The sequence below is a fragment of the Artemia sp. Qi Xiang Cuo genome, chromosome 16 (genome assembly GCF_049724085.1).
Source record: "Artemia sp. Qi Xiang Cuo chromosome 16, ASM4972408v1, whole genome shotgun sequence".
NCBI lineage: Eukaryota > Metazoa > Arthropoda > Branchiopoda > Anostraca > Artemiidae > Artemia > Artemia sp. Qi Xiang Cuo.
This window is the reverse complement of record NC_142809.1, coordinates 16,349,915-16,369,256: the sequence shown is the minus strand read 5'-3', so window position 1 is coordinate 16,369,256 and position 19,342 is coordinate 16,349,915. Positions and strand designations below refer to the sequence as shown.

Below are 19,342 nucleotides of genomic sequence, written 5' to 3'. Positions count from 1 at the left end.
TCACAGCGACCACAGCCGACAAACATTAAACCACTTAAAAGAGCAAAAAAAGTTGGTTTAGAATATGATCTCTTTATCCCCATTAGCCTCATCCTTCACAGCGACCACAGCCGACAAACATTTTCCATTTTTTGGCTCTCCTGAAAAGTTACAAAAATGACATATGTCGCAACTTTAATTATCACAGCCGATTTTTTCAGTGATTTTTGTTCAAACTATCAGGTAAAAACTGGTTTCCCCCTCCCCCTCGCGAAACAAATTTATGCGAAATGAAGTGCATGATGATTTATTCGCAGCCACAGATTGTACTCCTGGCCGAAGGCAGAGAATCAGGAGATCAGTACCTCTGCTACGCAGACCATTGGTCAGCATGCTAAAAAGAGCTCGAAATTTTCAAAGCACTCAGATTTACGTTCTTCAACAAATGAGCTGATAAAAAATCGTCCGCAATCCGTCAAGTCGTTACGATCTTGCGCAAAACGTAGTATGTGGGAACTATGGGTAAAGCCTTAATACGTCTGATAAAATAAACTGGCGAATCACCATTTTGGCTAGATTATAAGATCTCTGTCGGGTAGCCCCAAGGTCGTACCCAGGATTTTTTTTCGGAGGGGATTTACTAAAAAAAAATCGGGGGGGGGGAGGAGGGTTACACAAAAATCCTCAAAAAACGCATACAAAATTTGTTTATATCCATTTCTGTTACGTTTTTACGAGTCAGACAAACATTTCGAGGGGGGGGGTCCAAACCCCCCTCTGGGTACGGCCTTGGGTAGCCCTTCTTCTATCTTAGTGATGATTTCTGGCTTAGTAAACTATTCTATGTGGACGACAATTTTTAATAGATTAGGTCACTGAAGAAAAACTCAGCTTAAAATAAACCAAAAAGTATAAAAAACTTATAGAAGTGTATATCACATCCCACGTAAGCTATTATTTGTTTTCAATATACAAGGGCAATGAGCAGGTTTTGTAGGAATTCCTAAATATGACTCCCTCCAATACTAAAGTTTATGGGCAAGCAGATGAGTCGGTTTTCAAAATAATATTTTACTATTAGGACTAATAGAGATAATAGTTACCACTCCTGAATCAGCTATAAATGGCAATTATTCCTCACTAGACAGTTTTTTTTAACGCGTTTTCAAACTTTTGGTAACTATGAGCCATGGTTCGGTCTTTACTAGGTTGCAGCTATCGTTGCAACCATGATTATAGTTGTTTTACATTAACTTAAGTAGGACTGAAGCACTAATTTACTTAAAGTCTGTAAGAATGTAAACTCGATTCTGATTGGCGAATTATTTTTAGCTGACAAATCATAGATGATTTTACAATCTTAGTTAAGTTGTTAGGTTACGAAACTGCAATGGGAATCATCATCAGAATCAAAATTCCTATGTAATCGATAATCAGAATTCCTTCGTTTTTTAAGAATTGACCAACTGAAATTCAGGCTGCATAAAGTAGTCCTAATTTAGGGTTTTATTCTTCTTTGAATTTTAAAGTCTTTAGAGAAACTTTAAAAGTCTGAAAACAAGTCTGTAGTACCAAAAACTTGGACTCGGATATGCTTCAAAAGTACTCAAGGGTAAAATTACAGGTCAAAAGGTATCGCTATCTATTAACTAAGTGATCATCTTAATATTCAAAACAAAAAGTCAGATGGCATTAGAAATTTTTATTGCCACCATTGCCAGATTCCAATGAATTCCAATTTATTTTACCAGTTTCCAATGACCTTTGAACACGAAAAATCAAAATTGTCACACTAGAAAGGTTAATATTTCCGTTTCAGAAAAAATATTTCGCTTCATCTGGCCACTGACGTAATATTTTTATGACAATATAAAATTCTTATTTTAGAATATTGTAGTTTTTCTAACATGTGAAGTTTCATCTTTTCTTGATGAATCTATTGGGTGATCAGGACATTCCAAATCTGCTTAAGCCACATTTGAATTGGCATCTCTGTTGACACGTCACGGAATTTTGCCGTTTTACTTGATTTTCTTTTGGCAAGGCTGGCGTTTGATTTATAAAATGTTAACATTATGTCGATTTTTGACCAGAGAAAAAATCCTCTGTTTTTCCTATCGACATAAAAATTAGAAATTCAAGCAGCAAACTCAAATTACCAGGTTCATTGATGCGTTTGTTTGACAATTGATGATATCAAATTGATGATATTTGTTTAAAAAGAGATAGAATGTTTGTGTTCAAGAACGGTAAGAAACACTAAAATCAACTAATTAACTGAATAAATTGACAGTTGGTTAATTTAGTATTAAAGTATTATATCTGAAACTAACACCCGACCCTGAACTAACCTTAGGTCTATTCTTACCTGAAAACAGCGATTTTTTAATATATTTCTTCTGATTGTTTCAGAATTATGAATTGTTTGGGCACTACAGTCTGACAACCATGGGCGTAGGCAGCATATTGTCTAGGGGGGGGGGAGGCAGTCGATAGTGTGATGGAGGGCCTTTTATCAACTGCTTTTCCAACCATCTGCTTTTTCAGCCATATCTAATGTAAATTTGGAGGTCTAGGGAGGGGCCGCTGCCCCCCTGCCTCCCCCTTCCTAAGCCCATGCTGATAACAAACCCCTTTTGTCTGTAATATGCACATACAATGGGTATATACACACCGGATGTGTGCATATCCCATTTCAATTTGTGTTTTATTTTCATTCGTCTGCATTTCTATCTAGTATTCAGAACAGTAATCACAAAATTTCATAATTACGATAGATTTAGATACTCTCATACAAAACAAAATCACCTATTATTAAAACAATTAAAAACATTACTCGAATTAAAAACAATACTACAAGAAAGTGGTCCACTGGTTTCATTTCACTGATTCATTTCCGTTTTCAACCTGACTAGATGTACTGGAATTCATAGATTCTTCAAATTCTATAAAGTATAATAAATTTTTCTTGAAGTTGATTGGATTTAATCGTTCAGTGCAACCAAAAAACACACCTTTTTCCTTGCACTCGAGATACTTGGCAGCAACTGAGCGATTGAGAGCATGCACTTGAGGGTGCTGCATATATTCAGCTATCTGAAAAAATATAAATTTATATTTTTTTTCATAGAAAAAAGTTTTATTAAACAAACAAATTAACAGCAAATTCGATGCTTATAAACTTGTACGGATAAACATCCTCCTTTATAAAACCCAACTTACTCACTCACTACCAGCCATCCTTACCCCCTCCCCCATCCCAAAAAAAGAGAAAAGAAGTTATTTTTTTACATAAGTTTATATTTACCAACCTTGTAGTAGCAGAGTGGATTAATGTTCTGCTTGACAGTATAGGACCGAGGATTCGATTCCAACTGTCGCAAGGTTGGGCGACGGCGACAGACTAAATACCTGTCCCTGTATGAAAAAACCGAAAAAAAAATCTGAAATGCCTATTCAACGCCCTATGGAAGTTTTTTATCCTTATTTATAATATTACAATGAGTTTTATTTTGTTATTTTCTATATCATGTTTTATTCCGTTTGAGATGCTTAAACCTAATTCTGGGCAGATTGAATGTTTCATGCAGAATTCGATAGGATACTTTATCAAGTCCTCGCTCTGCGGCGCCGCAAACTCTCATTGCAATTCTTTTGTGCCGCAACTCTATTTAGTCTCATTGGACCTTTCAACGTTTAAGGAGAGCTTTGAAATGATTGAAACATCGCAAGGAAGAAAAAGAAATAGCACAGATATTTTAATTCATTATATTTTGTTACGAATATAGACATATGGACATTAACAATTCACAAGTAATTTCTTTAAATCGTCATTTGCGAATAAATTAAGAAGTATGTCAATGATTATAGTAACATCAGTTCGTTTATAGTTTCAATGTCGCTCCTTATTTTTAGTTAGAGAAACTTGTTTTTTATTTAATTTCTTACCGTTTTCAAATCATGCCATGAAATACCCTCCCCCTCCCCAGTGTACATGGGCGCCCATAAGTGGGGGGGGCAATAACTGGCTGAATGATGCTGCCTTAGTTTTATATTTTTGTTCCGAGATTTTTATTATATAGCATTAAAAGTGCCAATTAGACCAGGTTTGCCCCCCCTGGAATTCAGCTTATGGGCACCCATGCGGGTGTAAAATCTCCCCTGGACTGGAAACTGTCTTCCTCATTGAATATTCTTCCTGTGGAAAATCTGAATTTCGTCGTTAAATGAAATAAAATTAAATGAACAACTTTAATGAATTAAAATTTCGTCAGGGAAATTTCTTTTTCTTCCTTGTGATATTTCGGTCCTTAAAGTACCAAAGACAGTGAAAATGGAAGGTGATCGTTTGTTTGGTTAAGTGAACTAATCTAAAAACTTGAACATTTAATGTATAAACATGAATAGGATTGGCAATAATGATAGTCATAATAAAGCAAAAAACTGAGAAGAATGAAGAAGACACAAAAGGAAAGAAAGAGGGATTCCAGTTAAAGAAAAAAGCAAAAACCACAGACAGTGCAGCTTCATTAATAACTTCCCAAGGCACAAACAATCAAAGTGACGATAAAGAAATTTTTATGACTAATCTAAAAGTGAACTATAAGGAAATAATTACCGTCTTTTCAAGGAACCATATGTTATAAACAAGTTTGTTTATAGATTTTATTTTACAGGGATATAAAGGGATTGTAAAGGGGGCATGCCCCCCTCCCCCCGTTAGATTTTAAAATAAAGTTTGTTGTATTCTGATGAAGAAACAAGAATGGCCCGTCCCCCTTCACTCTAGATTTTGAAGAATTTCGATTTTTGTATGTTCATTGAAAAGAAATCGAAATAAATGTCAGTATGGATTCTGATTAAGATTAGACTCAAGATTTTATTAATCAAACAACAACAAAAAAAAAATAGCTATAAAGTATAACGTAATTCTTTTTTTTCTCTATATTCATACATCAGACGTCACAAAAGACCCTATACCTTTTTTTGTATGATCATAAAAGAAATAAGCTACACCATTCATTTAAATTCCTTTGGTATTTTCTTTTCTAATAAAATAAAAAAAAATCCTTGTGCCCCTCCCTACATTTTTGTGAATCGGCGCAGCTGTAGATTCAACGAAAAAAAAATGTAAAACACAAAAAAAACCTCAAATCTGAATTGTTTTTCTTTTTTTCAAAAAAAGCTCATAAGACAAGTCATCAGCCTCTTAAAGAACTAGATAGCAGCTGTTGCTGCAACCATGATAGGAGGCTGAACGTGAAAACCAATTCTTCGAAGTTTGAAGGCTTGACCTTGCTCGAGACACTTTTTTTAGTATACACAAACGTAAAACAGTTCATTCAAAAAGTTTCTTACAGGCATCCATTTAACGTCCAGAATTTCTTTTTCACACCGAACTGTTTCTTTATTTAGTGGTGCAAGTTGAACAATAAAATACATATCGGAAGAGTCGAAATTAAACCCATGAACGTGTCGCATTCCGAGGACGGATCGAAATTCTGTTTTGATTCCAGTTTCTTCAAAGACTTCTCTTATTGCAGCATCCCCTAAATCTTCACCTGAAAGTATTTCCTCGTTTTGATACTGTTCTTACTTTTAGTACACACAGAGTAATTGGCAAATCCAGAATCTGTCTCTAGGGAGGATAGGGTGCAAGGCCGTATCCAGAGGGGGGGGGGTACGAGATTTGAATTCCCCGAAATTTTGGGCTGGTTCGTAAAAACGCAACAAATATGTGTAAAACAAATTTTTGGTGAGTTTTTAAGAGTTTTTTTTTAGTAATACTCTCCGAACTGAGTATTGATTCAGGGTTCAAAGCGATCACACCTATCTAAAACCAGATATTTTTTTCGAACATAATCAAATTAGTAACTTTCGCAATCTAATCTCAGTGAAGTAAAAGAACATTTATTTCATAACGAAATTGAACGTTTTACGAGCACCATCAGATTAGTAAGTTTTGCAATCTAATTTACTGTGGTACTGTGAAGATCAATATATGCAGTAAATAGCTATAGTAATTACATTTGAGTGAAAAAGGATTATAATTGCGCAACGTTTGGATTATAAAACTTGGAATATAAAGTATTATAAACAGCACGTTTTTTGGATTTTCGGGGGGTAGTCAAACCCCCCCCCCCCTTGCGAGTAAGTCTCGTTTAATGTTTTGAATTATCATTATGCTTTTGCCCGAGTAACAGCATAGTTCACACGAGGGTGCTTGTTATCAGCGTTCAGTGGCAGATTTGGATTACTTCACGGATTTTCGAAGCCCATATTCCCCTGTTGCCGTTTCTATCACCCAAGTTTGATATTTAGCCATTATTGAGGCGTACCTGTCCTGGTTATATTTTTAGCCGTGCCAGTAATTAACGGCCAAAGCCAACAGTACGTTAAGATTAGAGTGGGTAAACAAATAGTTGATCTATTTGAAGTGGGCGAAGTCTCTTTATTTTAATTGGTATGGGTCGTAATCGCAAACGTAATCGTCCCTCTGAGGACTCAGAAAACCCGTTGAATTCTACATCTACTATTACCGGAAGTTCTATCACCCAAATTACCGTGGAAACTTTATCACAGAAATTTAATAAAGTACTTGAAGCTGTCCAAGAAAATGGTAGAAAACTAGACATGGTGAACGATAAGTTAAAAACACTAGACGATCGTGTTTCCAAATTAGAGGTGACCCAGTCTGACCAGTGTTCTCAAGTTGCTATTCATGATAGTAGAATTGAAGTTCTAACAAATGAGAACTCATCCTTGAAATCACAATTATCAGTTCTTGTTGATGAGACTAAGGCCCAGGGTAATGCAGTTTTGGAAATGTCAGATAGGCTTATTAAACTGGAAATTGAACAGAGGGGTAAAAACATAATTTTTTGAAATGCAGGTTGCGAAAGTGAAAATGGTGCTGTTGCTTTGTTCCAGGATATTGTTAAAGTGGGCTTAGAACAGTCTATAGTACCACCATTCAAAGTTATTCAGTGCAAGAAGGATGCCAAATTTTTCAAAGTTGAACTGAGTGACAAGGAAACAAAAATTGGTCTATTACGCAGTGCAAAAAAACTAAAGAATAAGAATTTTGGCCCATTCAAGGAATTGTTTCTTAGTGATGATGCGACCCCTGAGTTACGTCGGGCTAGAAAAGTTTTATTTAATAAGCGAGCCCAGTTACGAGATGCAGGATTTGATGCATGGGTTTCTAAATCTTTCCCACCTTGTGTTCAATTTAAACGCCCTGATGGATCGATCGCTAAGTATTTTCAGAATGATGTAATTACTGAACTTGCTAGACCGGTTATTAGCCATGACTATGGAGGGCGTAGTCAAAGAGGTCGATTCGGAAAGCAGAAGTGAATGTTTTGCTTGTTTGTAGTTAATCAAGAAAAATTATATTTGTTTTTATAGTTTGTGATGTAAGGTTAAGTAATTTAATTGGCTGTTAGAGTTTAGATTGGCTACCCTCTGTGTGATTATATTGTGCTCTTTGGTGATTAATAATGATTGTTTTCTTCGCTTGCCTTTATTTAGAATTTTTACCTTATTTCTTTTGGTGTTTTTTCTTTTCATTTTTTCTTTTGATTATTTTTGTTTCATTTTTTGTTGTGAGAATTGAGAGATTAAATATCTTTAATTGTGATTGGTACATGCCCTATTCGTCACCACTGGTCATTTGGATCTTTAATAGATAGTGATTAGAGATCTGGTTCTACCCCTGGGGGCTCGTAATATAATTGATTTGGAAAATAAGAAGGTAAATTTTTATAATTATTTTAATGAATGTATTAATAGAAATTTGGACTTTGTGGTTCCAGCTTTTGACCCCCCTGAGGATTCTAAATTTGTTTTTAGTTATGATTTTCATGATGTTGAGCATCGGCATGGTGGATCGGAAGATTTTGGGATTTTTCATTTGAATTGTCAGGGCCTAAATACGACATTTGATTTTTTGGCGAATCTAGGTAAACTTAATCTTTTCCATGTGTTTTCTTTGACGGAGACCTGGTTGAAGGACCACAATTCTGCTCTTTTAGATATACCTGGATATACTTTGTTTATTCGGAACCAGGAGTTACGTCAACACGGTGGCCTTGCGGCTTATGTTCGTGAAGATCTCCATGTTAGAGTCCAAGATGATCTAAGTGAATATAAGGAAATGGTGTGTGAAACACTAGTATTAAAAGCTAAATTGAATAATGTTAATACATATTTAGTAATTGTATATAGACCTCCTTCTGGTTCTATTCAACAATTTTTTGAGAACCTTCATGAACAGATGGCAAATGTACAAATTAGTAACAACCCTTGTTTTTTTCTAGTTGACTTTAATGTTAACATGCTGGATATGGAGTCTTTTGTGACTTCTCAGTTATTAAATTTGTGTATGTATTATGGGCTGTTCCCAACGATTAACATCCCGACTAGAGTTTCTAGGACGTCTGCAAAACTTTTGGATAATATTTTTTCCAATTCACCTTTTAGATCGCCAAGAGTTCTTGTAAATGTGGAATCTGACCACTTTGGTGTTTTTGCAGATTATGAGGTATCTATCCCTAAGCGAGAAACTCCTGAACGGAGTAAAAGAGTTGTAGTTTTTGATCGTAGTGCCCTACTGAATCTAAAAAATAATATGGTTCATATTGATTGGGTATCTCTGTTTGGAAATGAGAGTGATATAAATACTAAATTTTCACTCTTTTGTAGTAAGCTTTTAGAAATGGTTAAGGAAGTGGGAGCAGTGAAGAATTCGAAAGGTCGAAAACATTATGGGAGGAAGTCATGGATAACGTATGACCTTCTTCGAAAAATAAATGTAAGAGATAGACTGTTTAAGTCACAAGCTTTAAGACCGACGGATGAGAATAAAGAGTGATACCGTGCTTTTCGTAATTGTTTGAATAATATCCTCCGTGAGGCTAAACAAAAATATTTTAGTATGAAGTTCAAGGATGTTAAAGGTAACCCGTTGAAAACTTGGCAAATAATCCGTAATGTTATAGGTCAGCGGTCTAATATTCTACCAACTGAAGTGACTGTTAATGAGGTTATAATTGCAGATGGTACTGGGATATGTAATAAGTTTTTAAATCATTTTTGTTCAGTAGGCCTACAAATAGCCGAGATGATTTCCTCGTCTCCAGATGACCCACCCTTTGGATCTACTCTACCATCTCCTGCAAATGTATCACTACATCTTAAGATGATTACATTAGATGAGTAAAGGGACATTATCTACATTATGAAAAATAGTTCGTCCAGTAGTGACTTATTGAGCCTAAAAATTCTGAAATGCATTTTCTCTTGTATATCTGGTATTTTTACATAACAGATAATGATTGCTTCCGTCAAGGAAGGTTTCCAGATTGTTTAAAAAATGCAAGAGTGACACCGGTTTATAAAGGTGGTGATAGAAATGATTTGGGTAATTATCGCCCAATATCAGTCTTGCCAGTTATTTCTCGTCTTATTGAAAAATGTTTTAGTAATCGGTTGACCTATTTTTTTAGAGAAGTTTAAATTGTTGAATAATAATCAGTTCGGTTTCAGAAAAGATAGGAAGACAGAGGACGCATTGATACTTTTAACTAGTATAATTAACATAGCTTTAGATGAAGAATTTAAGGTTGGTGCAGTGTTTCTAGATGCACAGAAGGCTTTTGATACAGTTGACTATGGCCTACTCCTGAAAAAATCCGAGGTCTATGGGATCCGAGGTAAAGCTCTTGACTTTATACGGAGTTTCCTTAGTAACCGGTACCAGTTTGTAGAGATGACTTGTATACAATCAGGCACCCGCCCAGTGGCTAGTGGTGCCCTGCAGGAGTCAGTTCTTGGTCCGATTCTTTCTTTATTGTATATTAATCATATGCGTGATTGTAACCCAAGTTGTTGTTTTAACGTTTGTGATATGGCCAAAAATCCCAGAAATGAGAAGGTATCATAATTTGCTGATGACACAGCTGTTGTTAGTACTGCAAAGACAGAAAAATTACTTCAAACATCGATAAAAGATGTTATTGAAAGGTTATATTCCTGGTTGAGGGTAAATAGATTAAAGATTAATCTGGGTAAGACTAATTTTGTTATTTTTTCCCGTTCACCAGATTTTTATCCATGGTTTCAGGATATTGCAACACAGTATGGAGCTTTAAAGCGGGTGTGTTCTTATAAGTACCTGGGGGTTTATATTGATGATGTTTTATCATTCAAGCGCTGTACATTATGTTTGTAAAACCGTGTCTCGTAACCTGGGTATAATGAGAAAACTTAAGCATTTTTTTCCTCCTTTTGTTATGCGCCTTCTTTATTTTTCCCTTATCCAACCATATATATTGTATTGTAGTAGCGTTTGGTTTGGAACATTTTCTTCTATTGCTCGGCCAGTACGAGTTCTACAAAACAATGCTGTTCGGCTGTTAAATGACCTACAACCCCGGGATTCGGTACGAAACGTCTATAAGCGTGTAGAGATACTGCCAGCTTCCGGATTACGGGAGTTGTATACACTTCTATTCATTTTTAGGATTCAGAGGGGTATAAACCTCCCGTGTTTTGATAGCTTGGCTAACCTGAGATCTTCTGTCCACGATTATTATACTAGGTCATCTGCAGAGATTAATATTCCACTGGTAGTTTCGGCCCGATCGATGTTTTCTTTGCTTCACAGGGGGATCAGAAGTTGGAACCATCTTGATCAAAATACAAAAAATATAGGTGATATTTCTTCGTTTAAGATAGTAATTAAAGGGATGCTTTTTAGTAAGTATGAATTTTAGGGTTTTTTTTTTAAATAATGATATTGGTAAATTTTTATGGCTCCTGGGGGTGATGATTATGAATATGATTGCAAATTTAATGAAAATGTTAAGGTTTAAGGTTTGTGGTGCTGTTTGGGGACTCTGATATAGATAGGTTATTATTTTTTTCGTTTTTTTTTTTTTATTGTTTTGTTATGTTAGTGTATTTTTTCCAGCCCCTTGGACAAGTTTTTAATTCTTGTGGTGGCCGCTAAACTTATGTTAAATTGTTTGTTTGTTTAGAATAAATCTCTCTCTCTCTCGAACAAAAATCCTGGATATATCTTTGATATGGTGCAAAATCTGTGACAAGTACACGATAATACCTGTGACGAGTACAATTAATACCATTAAAAAGTGCAACATTCGTCACTTTCTAGTGGATGATCAAAAGACACTATGTTAAACTTCGTATATTGACCCAAACGGAGAAATTTTTTTTATATTTTGGACTGTTTTTAGTGACAATTTTTTGAAGTACCAAGCACAGCAAACTTGAAATTTGATTTTTGAAGTAATTAAATAGAAACTTACACAGGCATATTCAGCGCCGTATCCAGGATTTTTTTTTTCGGAGGGTGTTTTACTAAAAAAAAATATGGGGGTGGGAGGGTTTACACAAAAAAAAACTCAAAAAACGCATACAAAATTTTTTTTATGTTCATTTTTGTTACGTTTTTACGAGTCAGACAAACATTTCGGGGGGGGGGGGTCAAAACCCCCTATCCCCCTCCCCCCCCCTGTATACGGCCTTGGATATATTTATCGTAAAAAATCAGGAAACATCCGAAATTCAACTTCTAAAGAAAAAGATCTCCATAATCAGTGACGAAATTTTTTATAGTAGCGGGAACCCCAAAAAAAAAGAAAAAAGACTTAGGGTGAAAATTCAGCAATAAAGCTAAGAACATAGGAACCAAAAGACTGATTGTTGATAACGACTAATGCTCAATTATACAAACGCAGTATGATCTTATCCAGCCAGAAATGAAAAAATTTGATTAAATGAGGCTTTACAAGAAATCCCTGTATTAACGGTTAATTTTGTATCGAGTATATGACTCATTAGTAGTGAATGTGGCACCACGCGGCATTACTACCCTTAAAACTGAAGAGCGCAAAATTACTTTGTTCATGAACCTATCAAAAGGTGTAGATTTTCCTTGAAGGTGCAGCTATCTCTGAGGAGCAACAGATCGTTTAAATTTTTATAGACCACAATTATTGGGAAATTTAACTAATTGATTTTGCTAGTTTATTTTTGTAGACCAAAAGTATTTTAAAATTTAACTAATTGGTTTTGCTAGTTTATTTTTGTTCAGCGTGGTAGCACTGACCGAAATGTGGTACTTCCAAACAAACTTCATAAATTAGAAACAACCGAAAAATTATCTTACGACAATTTTAGGTATGAACAGACTTAAGAGGGGTCAGTGGTTCCCAACCTTTTTCAAATGCCACACCCCCTTAAAAAGGATCTTCACCGTGGAGAACCACCCATAAAAATTAATAGAAAGAGAACATTGAAAACAATACAATACTAACTTGGATACATTTTTAATACAATTTCAAAGTATGAATAGATGGGTCTAGGTCAGTGGTTCCCAATCTTTGTCAAATCCCATACCCCTTAAAAAGATTTTAATCTTGGGGTACCCCCTATAAAAATAAACAGAAAGATACATTTTTTAACATAAATTCAAAGCAACAGAACATCTTTTTTAACAGTTTAGCATGAGAATTTATGAAAAGAAAATTATGGCTATACGGATCTCAAGTGAGCTGAAGGATCTCAGTGAGATCCTTGAGCTCAGATACTTGAGCCGAGCTTCTTAAAAGCTGGGCCAAATGAAGACAGATAAAGCCTTAAATCTGAAGCTGCATTAAGTTTATTTATATGTTTGTTCCTAATAAATGCACAGAATAAATACTCTCTCAACAAGTACTGAGCTTTGGAAAAAAGACAACACTTCTCACCGATACTTTTATATTCTTTCCTTATTATTTCGAAATAATATTTACAATTAAGACAATTAAATAACATTATCCAGTTACGTGGTGGGACTTTTTACTTGCTGTTATTTAAATAACAATATGAATTAAGTATAGAATAATAATTTGTTTGTTGTTAGTAAACCACTCTAGATCAATGTGATTAGGCAAGTTACCCACTTCAAAATTAACAAGACACTTAGATATTGACTGTGAAATCTGTTTGCTTTCCCAGCATTGCAAATGGTAAGTCCACGAATGGAAATGTTTTCCTTATTTACTATGTAAGTGAACAAAATCGGTGTTTTCTCTTCCTAATAACTGAATTATTCTCAGTTATTATTACTTGATTGCAGCGCGAAAGAATGCCCATATTCATGATAGTGTAACTAAAGCGGAAACAGTTGAATTTTTTTAAGTGAAAAATAGATTGCTCAGAAAAAGAGCAATCTATTGATTATTCAAAATCTAACATAAACGTAAGTTTTAAGGGCTATGACATAAACGTTTATTAAAACAAAATGTTAAGAATGTAACCACCGTGACAACCCAACCAAAATTATTAAGTCCGCAATTATTGATATTTTTTGCGTACCCTCCACCCCCCTCAAGGCTTCTACATACCCCCGAGGGTATAAATACCACGTTTAGGGAGCCATGAAACTTTAACAAAAGGATATACTTCTTCTATGGATCCAAAATGTGGCATTTTTGGCAACAAAACCTCCAATTTTGATCTATTTTATATCCTGAAAAAGGTGACACAAAAACAATTTTCACAAAAAAACTCCAAATATCTTGAGAAAAAAAGAACAGCCTACTTAATCGATAGTAAGCAACACCCAATATTCCTGAATTGAGGAGGGGACAGCCCCTTTCATATACAGAATAATTTCTGTTCGTTTTGAGTTTTAATGTCGTTCCTTACTTTCAGTTAAAAAAAAACTTTTTTTTATTTCATTGGTAAAGTGGTGGAGGCAATGAAAATGTAAAAAGTATAATGTAGATGTCAACACATATTGAGGTGGGCTCCCGTACCCCACTTGCCCGGCATTTTTTTGCATTTATCATATTTTGTACATCTATTTTTGTAATTAACCATTTTGTCATCACAATTAAGAAGAGATTATTAAGTTTCTTTTTGTCAGGATATCCAACTTCATAAGTACTGCTCTCCGTTGGGGCTTAATGTTTGTTTTGTTGTATTGGGGGTTTTGTTGCATTAAGCCATTTATATAAAATAGTCAAAGTAGAGTATCCAAGGCCCACTGAAATTGGTCTGTCTCTCTGTGCCTCTTCTTTTCTTTATCTTTGTATATCTCTCTGTTCTATTCTTCTGTGTATAGTTCAGAATATTTTCGTTCCTAGGCTCTAAAATGGCATTTAAAAGAAATCAAATATGTTTGTACAATGTCTTCCTTGAGCTTTTCAAGAGCGTAAACCATTTTGAATAAATATTGTCGATTTAGATGGCTAGAAAAGATACTTTTAGCAATAACTTGAAACAATCAGAGGTAATAGAGGACGAATCAATGTAGGGTATTTAGTTAAGGGTTATGGGGTAGAAACAAGGCCGTATCCAAGGGGAGGGAGCACCGAGCTTGAACCCTCCCCTCTAAAATTTGGTCCGACTCATTAAAAAGTAACAAAATGCACAATGTTTTTATGCGTTTTGTATTTTTTGTGTTTTTTGGAAACCCCGCCGCTCTGCCAACAAAATTCCTGGATACACCCTTGGGTTGAAATCTCACTTTTATCAGCCACTAAACCTTTCTGTTTTTAGTCAAATAGATAATAGATAGATAATAAAAATAGATAATAGTCAAAGAAAATAAACAATAAACTAATAAAGTAAAAATAGGTGACAAAAGCCGTCTTTTAGTATAAATTAAAAAAACACATTTTTTCCACTGAAAGCAAGGATCAAGATTAAAACTTAAAACGAACATAAATTATTCCGTATATGAGGGGGGGGGGGGGCTACCCCCTACCCAATACCTCGCTCTTCGCGCTAAAGTTTTTTGGTACTTTAAAAAAGTTTCTTATTCTAATTAAACGGCCCTTCTGTTTCACAAGTCGTTCTTAAAGAATTAGGACAAAAAGTCAAACTTAGCGTAAAGAGTCAAGTGTTGAGGAGGGGGCATGTCAACAGATTGACTTAAGTTTACGAGGTTCATGGGCGTCAATTCACAGAATCGTAACCACGATGCGTGGGGGTATTTTTTAAAATCTAAGGGGCCAATTTTGTTGTTTTTTCTATTGATTTTTTTTTGTGTGAAAGTACGGAAACAAAATTTCATTTTCAATGAAAAATATATAAAAAACGCGTTTTCAAGATCGAGGGGACAATTATACCAACCACCCACTCGCCCTAAAAATAAAACATTTGAAAATGCAGAACAACTACAGTTATTTTTTATTTATTACCTTTTATTTGATATAAGAGAAAAATGTGCAATTTAAACACCAATTGTCCATTTTTTTTTGGGGGGGGGGGGTGATCTCGGATGTCCTCAATCTTGATCTTAAATGCTGATATTTTTTCTGATTTTTTTCTTTTTTTAAGAAAATAACTTCCAGATTTTGGAAATACAAAATAAATATGGTTTCCGAGAAAACCAATCGGAAGCATAATTCTTCCTTCGAATCGGAAGCATGTTCTTCTCACAAAGAAAAGATGCATAAATACCGCTCACTATAGTGATAATTGGTGTATTATGGCAGCCTAAAGTCTTGAAGCAAACTTACCTGGCTCCACGTATCCTCCAGGTAGCTTCCAATATTTTTTCTGTTGAAATTTTTCTTGTACGGTTAATATATTATCCTCTTCATCGACAACAATGCCACCTACACCAATCATAGTATGACAAAATGGAGGAATAGGGCATTCTTCCTCACTTGGTAGCCATTTTAACAAAACCGCTGTATCTGGCAGCGCATGGTGATAATGGAAGCCGCACTAAAATAAACATATGTTAATACTTTATGTGAAACCAAGGATAAGGGTCCTTCAGAGCCATTGATGGCGCATAGGGTGTCGACAATTGTCGATGTTCCAGTTGCAAGGTCTTTTTTATACAGACAGCTAGCAACCCTGTAGCCAAGCGTTGTGGAAGCTATATATATATATATATATATATATATATATATATATATATATATATATATATATATATATATATATATATATATATATATATATATATATATATATATATATATATACATATATATATATATATATATATATATATATATATATATATATATATATATATATATATATATATATATATATATATATATATATATATATATATATATATATATATATATATATATATATATATATATATATATATATATATACGCGCATATAATGTTTTAGAGGTAATTACTTGGCAAAAAAAATGAGAGAGAGAGAGAAGAAGAAGAAAAAGACTGTCATCCTATTACAGCAATTGAGACAAATGTGCACTTGAACGAGGTTTTGACCTTACTCATCTATCCAACTACGTTGGACCAAACAGTATAACCGAACCATCAACCAAATAGAAATGTTCAAATCCATGCAAAGTCGTCATCAATAAATGTAATTCGTTGTAAATTTACAAGCAAAAGCACCTTAAATATAGCAAAATATTTCCAAGTAGTACCTTTCATTAGGGCTCATCAGAAGAAATACCACCTGCCTTAACGGGTTTCGAGGCTTTACTTTCTTTACCTGGCACAGTGGAGCCTCTACCATAAGATCTTTATGGTATCCCTATGTTAAGTAAAACTTGTGAAATACATGCATACTAGAAATTTATTCAAAAATATATATAAATTCGGTTTCTTTCATTCTTTATTAACATCCCAGAGGTCACTGAGCAAAGGCCATTATGGACCAAACAAAAACTGGACCAGGCGTGACCTACAAAACAAGTGTTTTATTGGTATCTAGAACCAATTACAAATTTAAAGTTCTACAAGCTGGTTTGAAAACAATGTACAAATTCAAAATTCCAAAAAAGAAAAGCGAAAGAGAAATTATATTAAAATATCATTCAGTATTTCTTTATATTTTTATGTACTATTCCCTAAGAATTCTTAGTGTATAGATTTTAACCTTTTTAATTGCCAACTAATTTTTTTTGGCAGAACAATCTCCAAAGATCAGTTATTTGCTGAGCTTTTTAAAATTATTTTTAAAATATGTGTAATTACCGCAAATTTTTGCATGCCTAAATAATTGGGAATAATAAGCTGAATAAGTAATATTTGAATGTATATTACTTTCAAGGAATGGAAAATTAATTACTTCAAAATTAAAATTGGTTTTTGTAGACCAAAAGTATTGTAAAATTCAACTAATTGGTTTTGCTAGTTTATTTTTGTAGACCAAAAGTATTGTAAAATTCAACTAATTGGTTTTGCTAGTTTATTATTGTAGACCAAAAGTATTGTAAAATTCAACTAATTGGTTTTGCTAGTTTATTATTGTAGATCAACAGTATTGTAAAATTCAACTAATTGGTTTTGCTAGTTTATTATTGTAGACCAACAGTATTGTAAAATTCAACTAATTGGTTTTGCTAGTTTATTATTGTAGATCAAAAGTATTGTAAAATTCAACTAATTGGTTTTGCTAGTTTATTTTTGTAGATCAAAAGTATTGTAAAATTCAACTAATTGGTTTTGCTAGTTTATTTTTGTAGACCAAAAGTATTGTAAAATTCAACTAATTGGTTTTGCTAGTTTATTTTTGTAGACCAAAAGTATTGTAAAATTCAACTAATTGGTTTTGCTAGTTTATTATTGTAGACCAAAAGTATTGTAAAATTCAACTAATTGGTTTTGCTAGTTTATTTTTGTAGACCAAAAGTATTGTAAAATTCAACTAATTGGCTAAGCTTTTTACATCTATTTTTAAAATCTGTGTAATTACTGCAAATTGGGAATAATAAGCTGAATAAGTAATATTTGAATATATATTACTTTCAAGGAATGGAAAATTAATTACTTCAAAATTAAAATCATCCGTTTTATAATACATTTTAAAAACTAATTTATTATTATCTGAAATATTAATAGTTAAATCTAAGAAACAGTCAGTGTCCTGTCCCAAGCTAGGCTTCAGAATTAACTCTTGTAGATAAATATTTTTTGATATCTCAATAAACTCTGCACAATTTATTACTAAGAGATCGTCCAGATATCTTTTATTATATCAAAGGTTATATTTTACATTGCTGGGGCTATTTGTATTTATCATATATTCGTATTCTAATTGACTTTAAAACAAGTCCGCTATGAATGGACTCGCATTCCCACGCATAGGAATGCCAACAGTTTGTTTATATAAATTACCATTAAATCTTATAAAAGTATTAAACATAACAAATTCCAATAAATCACATACCATATCCAAGCTATAAAATCTTGAATTAATAGTACTTCTAAAGAAGTTCATCCATCGGGCTTTTTTATTAAAAGTATCAATTTTCAAAAATCCGATATTAGACAAAGAAAAGATTCCTTTATGACCATTTTCAATTTTTTGAATACTAAATATGTGCGAAATTTGCATACATTGTAGTAAAGTACAATTACTCGATTTTCTTAGCTGAAACATAGGCCAAAGAATCTATCACTTGTAATGTGTCATTAACACTCAAATTTGGGTTAAAATTAGAAACATTTTTAATTCCGGAGCACAATGCACAAAATTTATTTTTAATATCTCTAAAAATTAAAGACGGGTCAGTGGCCGCAATTCTGTCTGGGCACCTCAAGGCTCAAACAAAAAAGTTGGATTTGGACGGATTCTTATTGAAATTGACCGTCCAAACTAAGAAAGAAAAATTTTTATCATTATCATTTATTTTTAAATTGAATTTTTTCAAAATGATGTGTTCGATTTTTTCAATTAAACCCCTCTCCTGTGGGTATTCCTTTTCGCATTTATTTTTTGTTTGTAAACCTTTTAGTAAGATATCAGAGTGCAGTTCCCGACAAATTTTGGCCATATTATTGCTATCTTTAGCAACAGGTACAATCAAAGAATAATTTTTCCTGTTAGTTAATTCTTGTTTTATACTGTTATTATAAAACATTGAATTTTTCACCGAATTTTTTGAATATATTCAAAACATGCTATTTCGTGTAATAGTCAAAATCAAATCTATCCAATTCTGAAACCTATTTTTGGTAACTTGCTACTTCTTGCAACATATATAAGTAAATAGATTTTAATGGTTCTCTAATCCTCTATGAATATCTGCTAAGCTGATGCGCTGAGAAAGACGGAATTTAGCCCCCATTTTCATTATATATTAAAAATCAAAATATTTTATACTAGAAAATTCCCCCGTTACAACATGTTCGTAAGTTTGATCCACATACGGTAAAACTTGCTCGCAACTACAAACCGGTTTCCAATTAATCTCCCTCTCAAGTTTTTCAAGTATTAAGTAATGGTTAAAAATTATTTGACCAATAGTTTTTGAAAATTTATATGTTAAAATTGGCCTATCTTTATGCACCAAATTAGATGGAAGGGTATTCTTCACTCTCCACTGGTTTAAGAT

The 19,342-nt window shown here is 33.5% G+C and overlaps 1 protein-coding gene across 1 annotated transcript in view; it reads right to left on the bottom strand.

Annotated features, from left to right (window-relative positions):
• Window positions 1-2,706: 2,706 nt before the first annotated feature.
• Window positions 2,707-19,342, bottom strand: part of LOC148942628 (uncharacterized) — a 31,161-nt gene continuing 14,525 nt past the window's right edge. The window contains exons 5-7 of the mRNA XM_089101983.1: window positions 15,519-15,729; window positions 5,338-5,540; window positions 2,707-3,075 (exon numbers count right to left, since the gene is read on the bottom strand). Of these exons, the coding sequence (XP_088958109.1) occupies window positions 2,857-3,075; window positions 5,338-5,540; window positions 15,519-15,729 (633 nt within the window). The 3' untranslated portion in view covers window positions 2,707-2,856. The remainder of the gene's footprint in view (window positions 3,076-5,337; window positions 5,541-15,518; window positions 15,730-19,342) is intronic.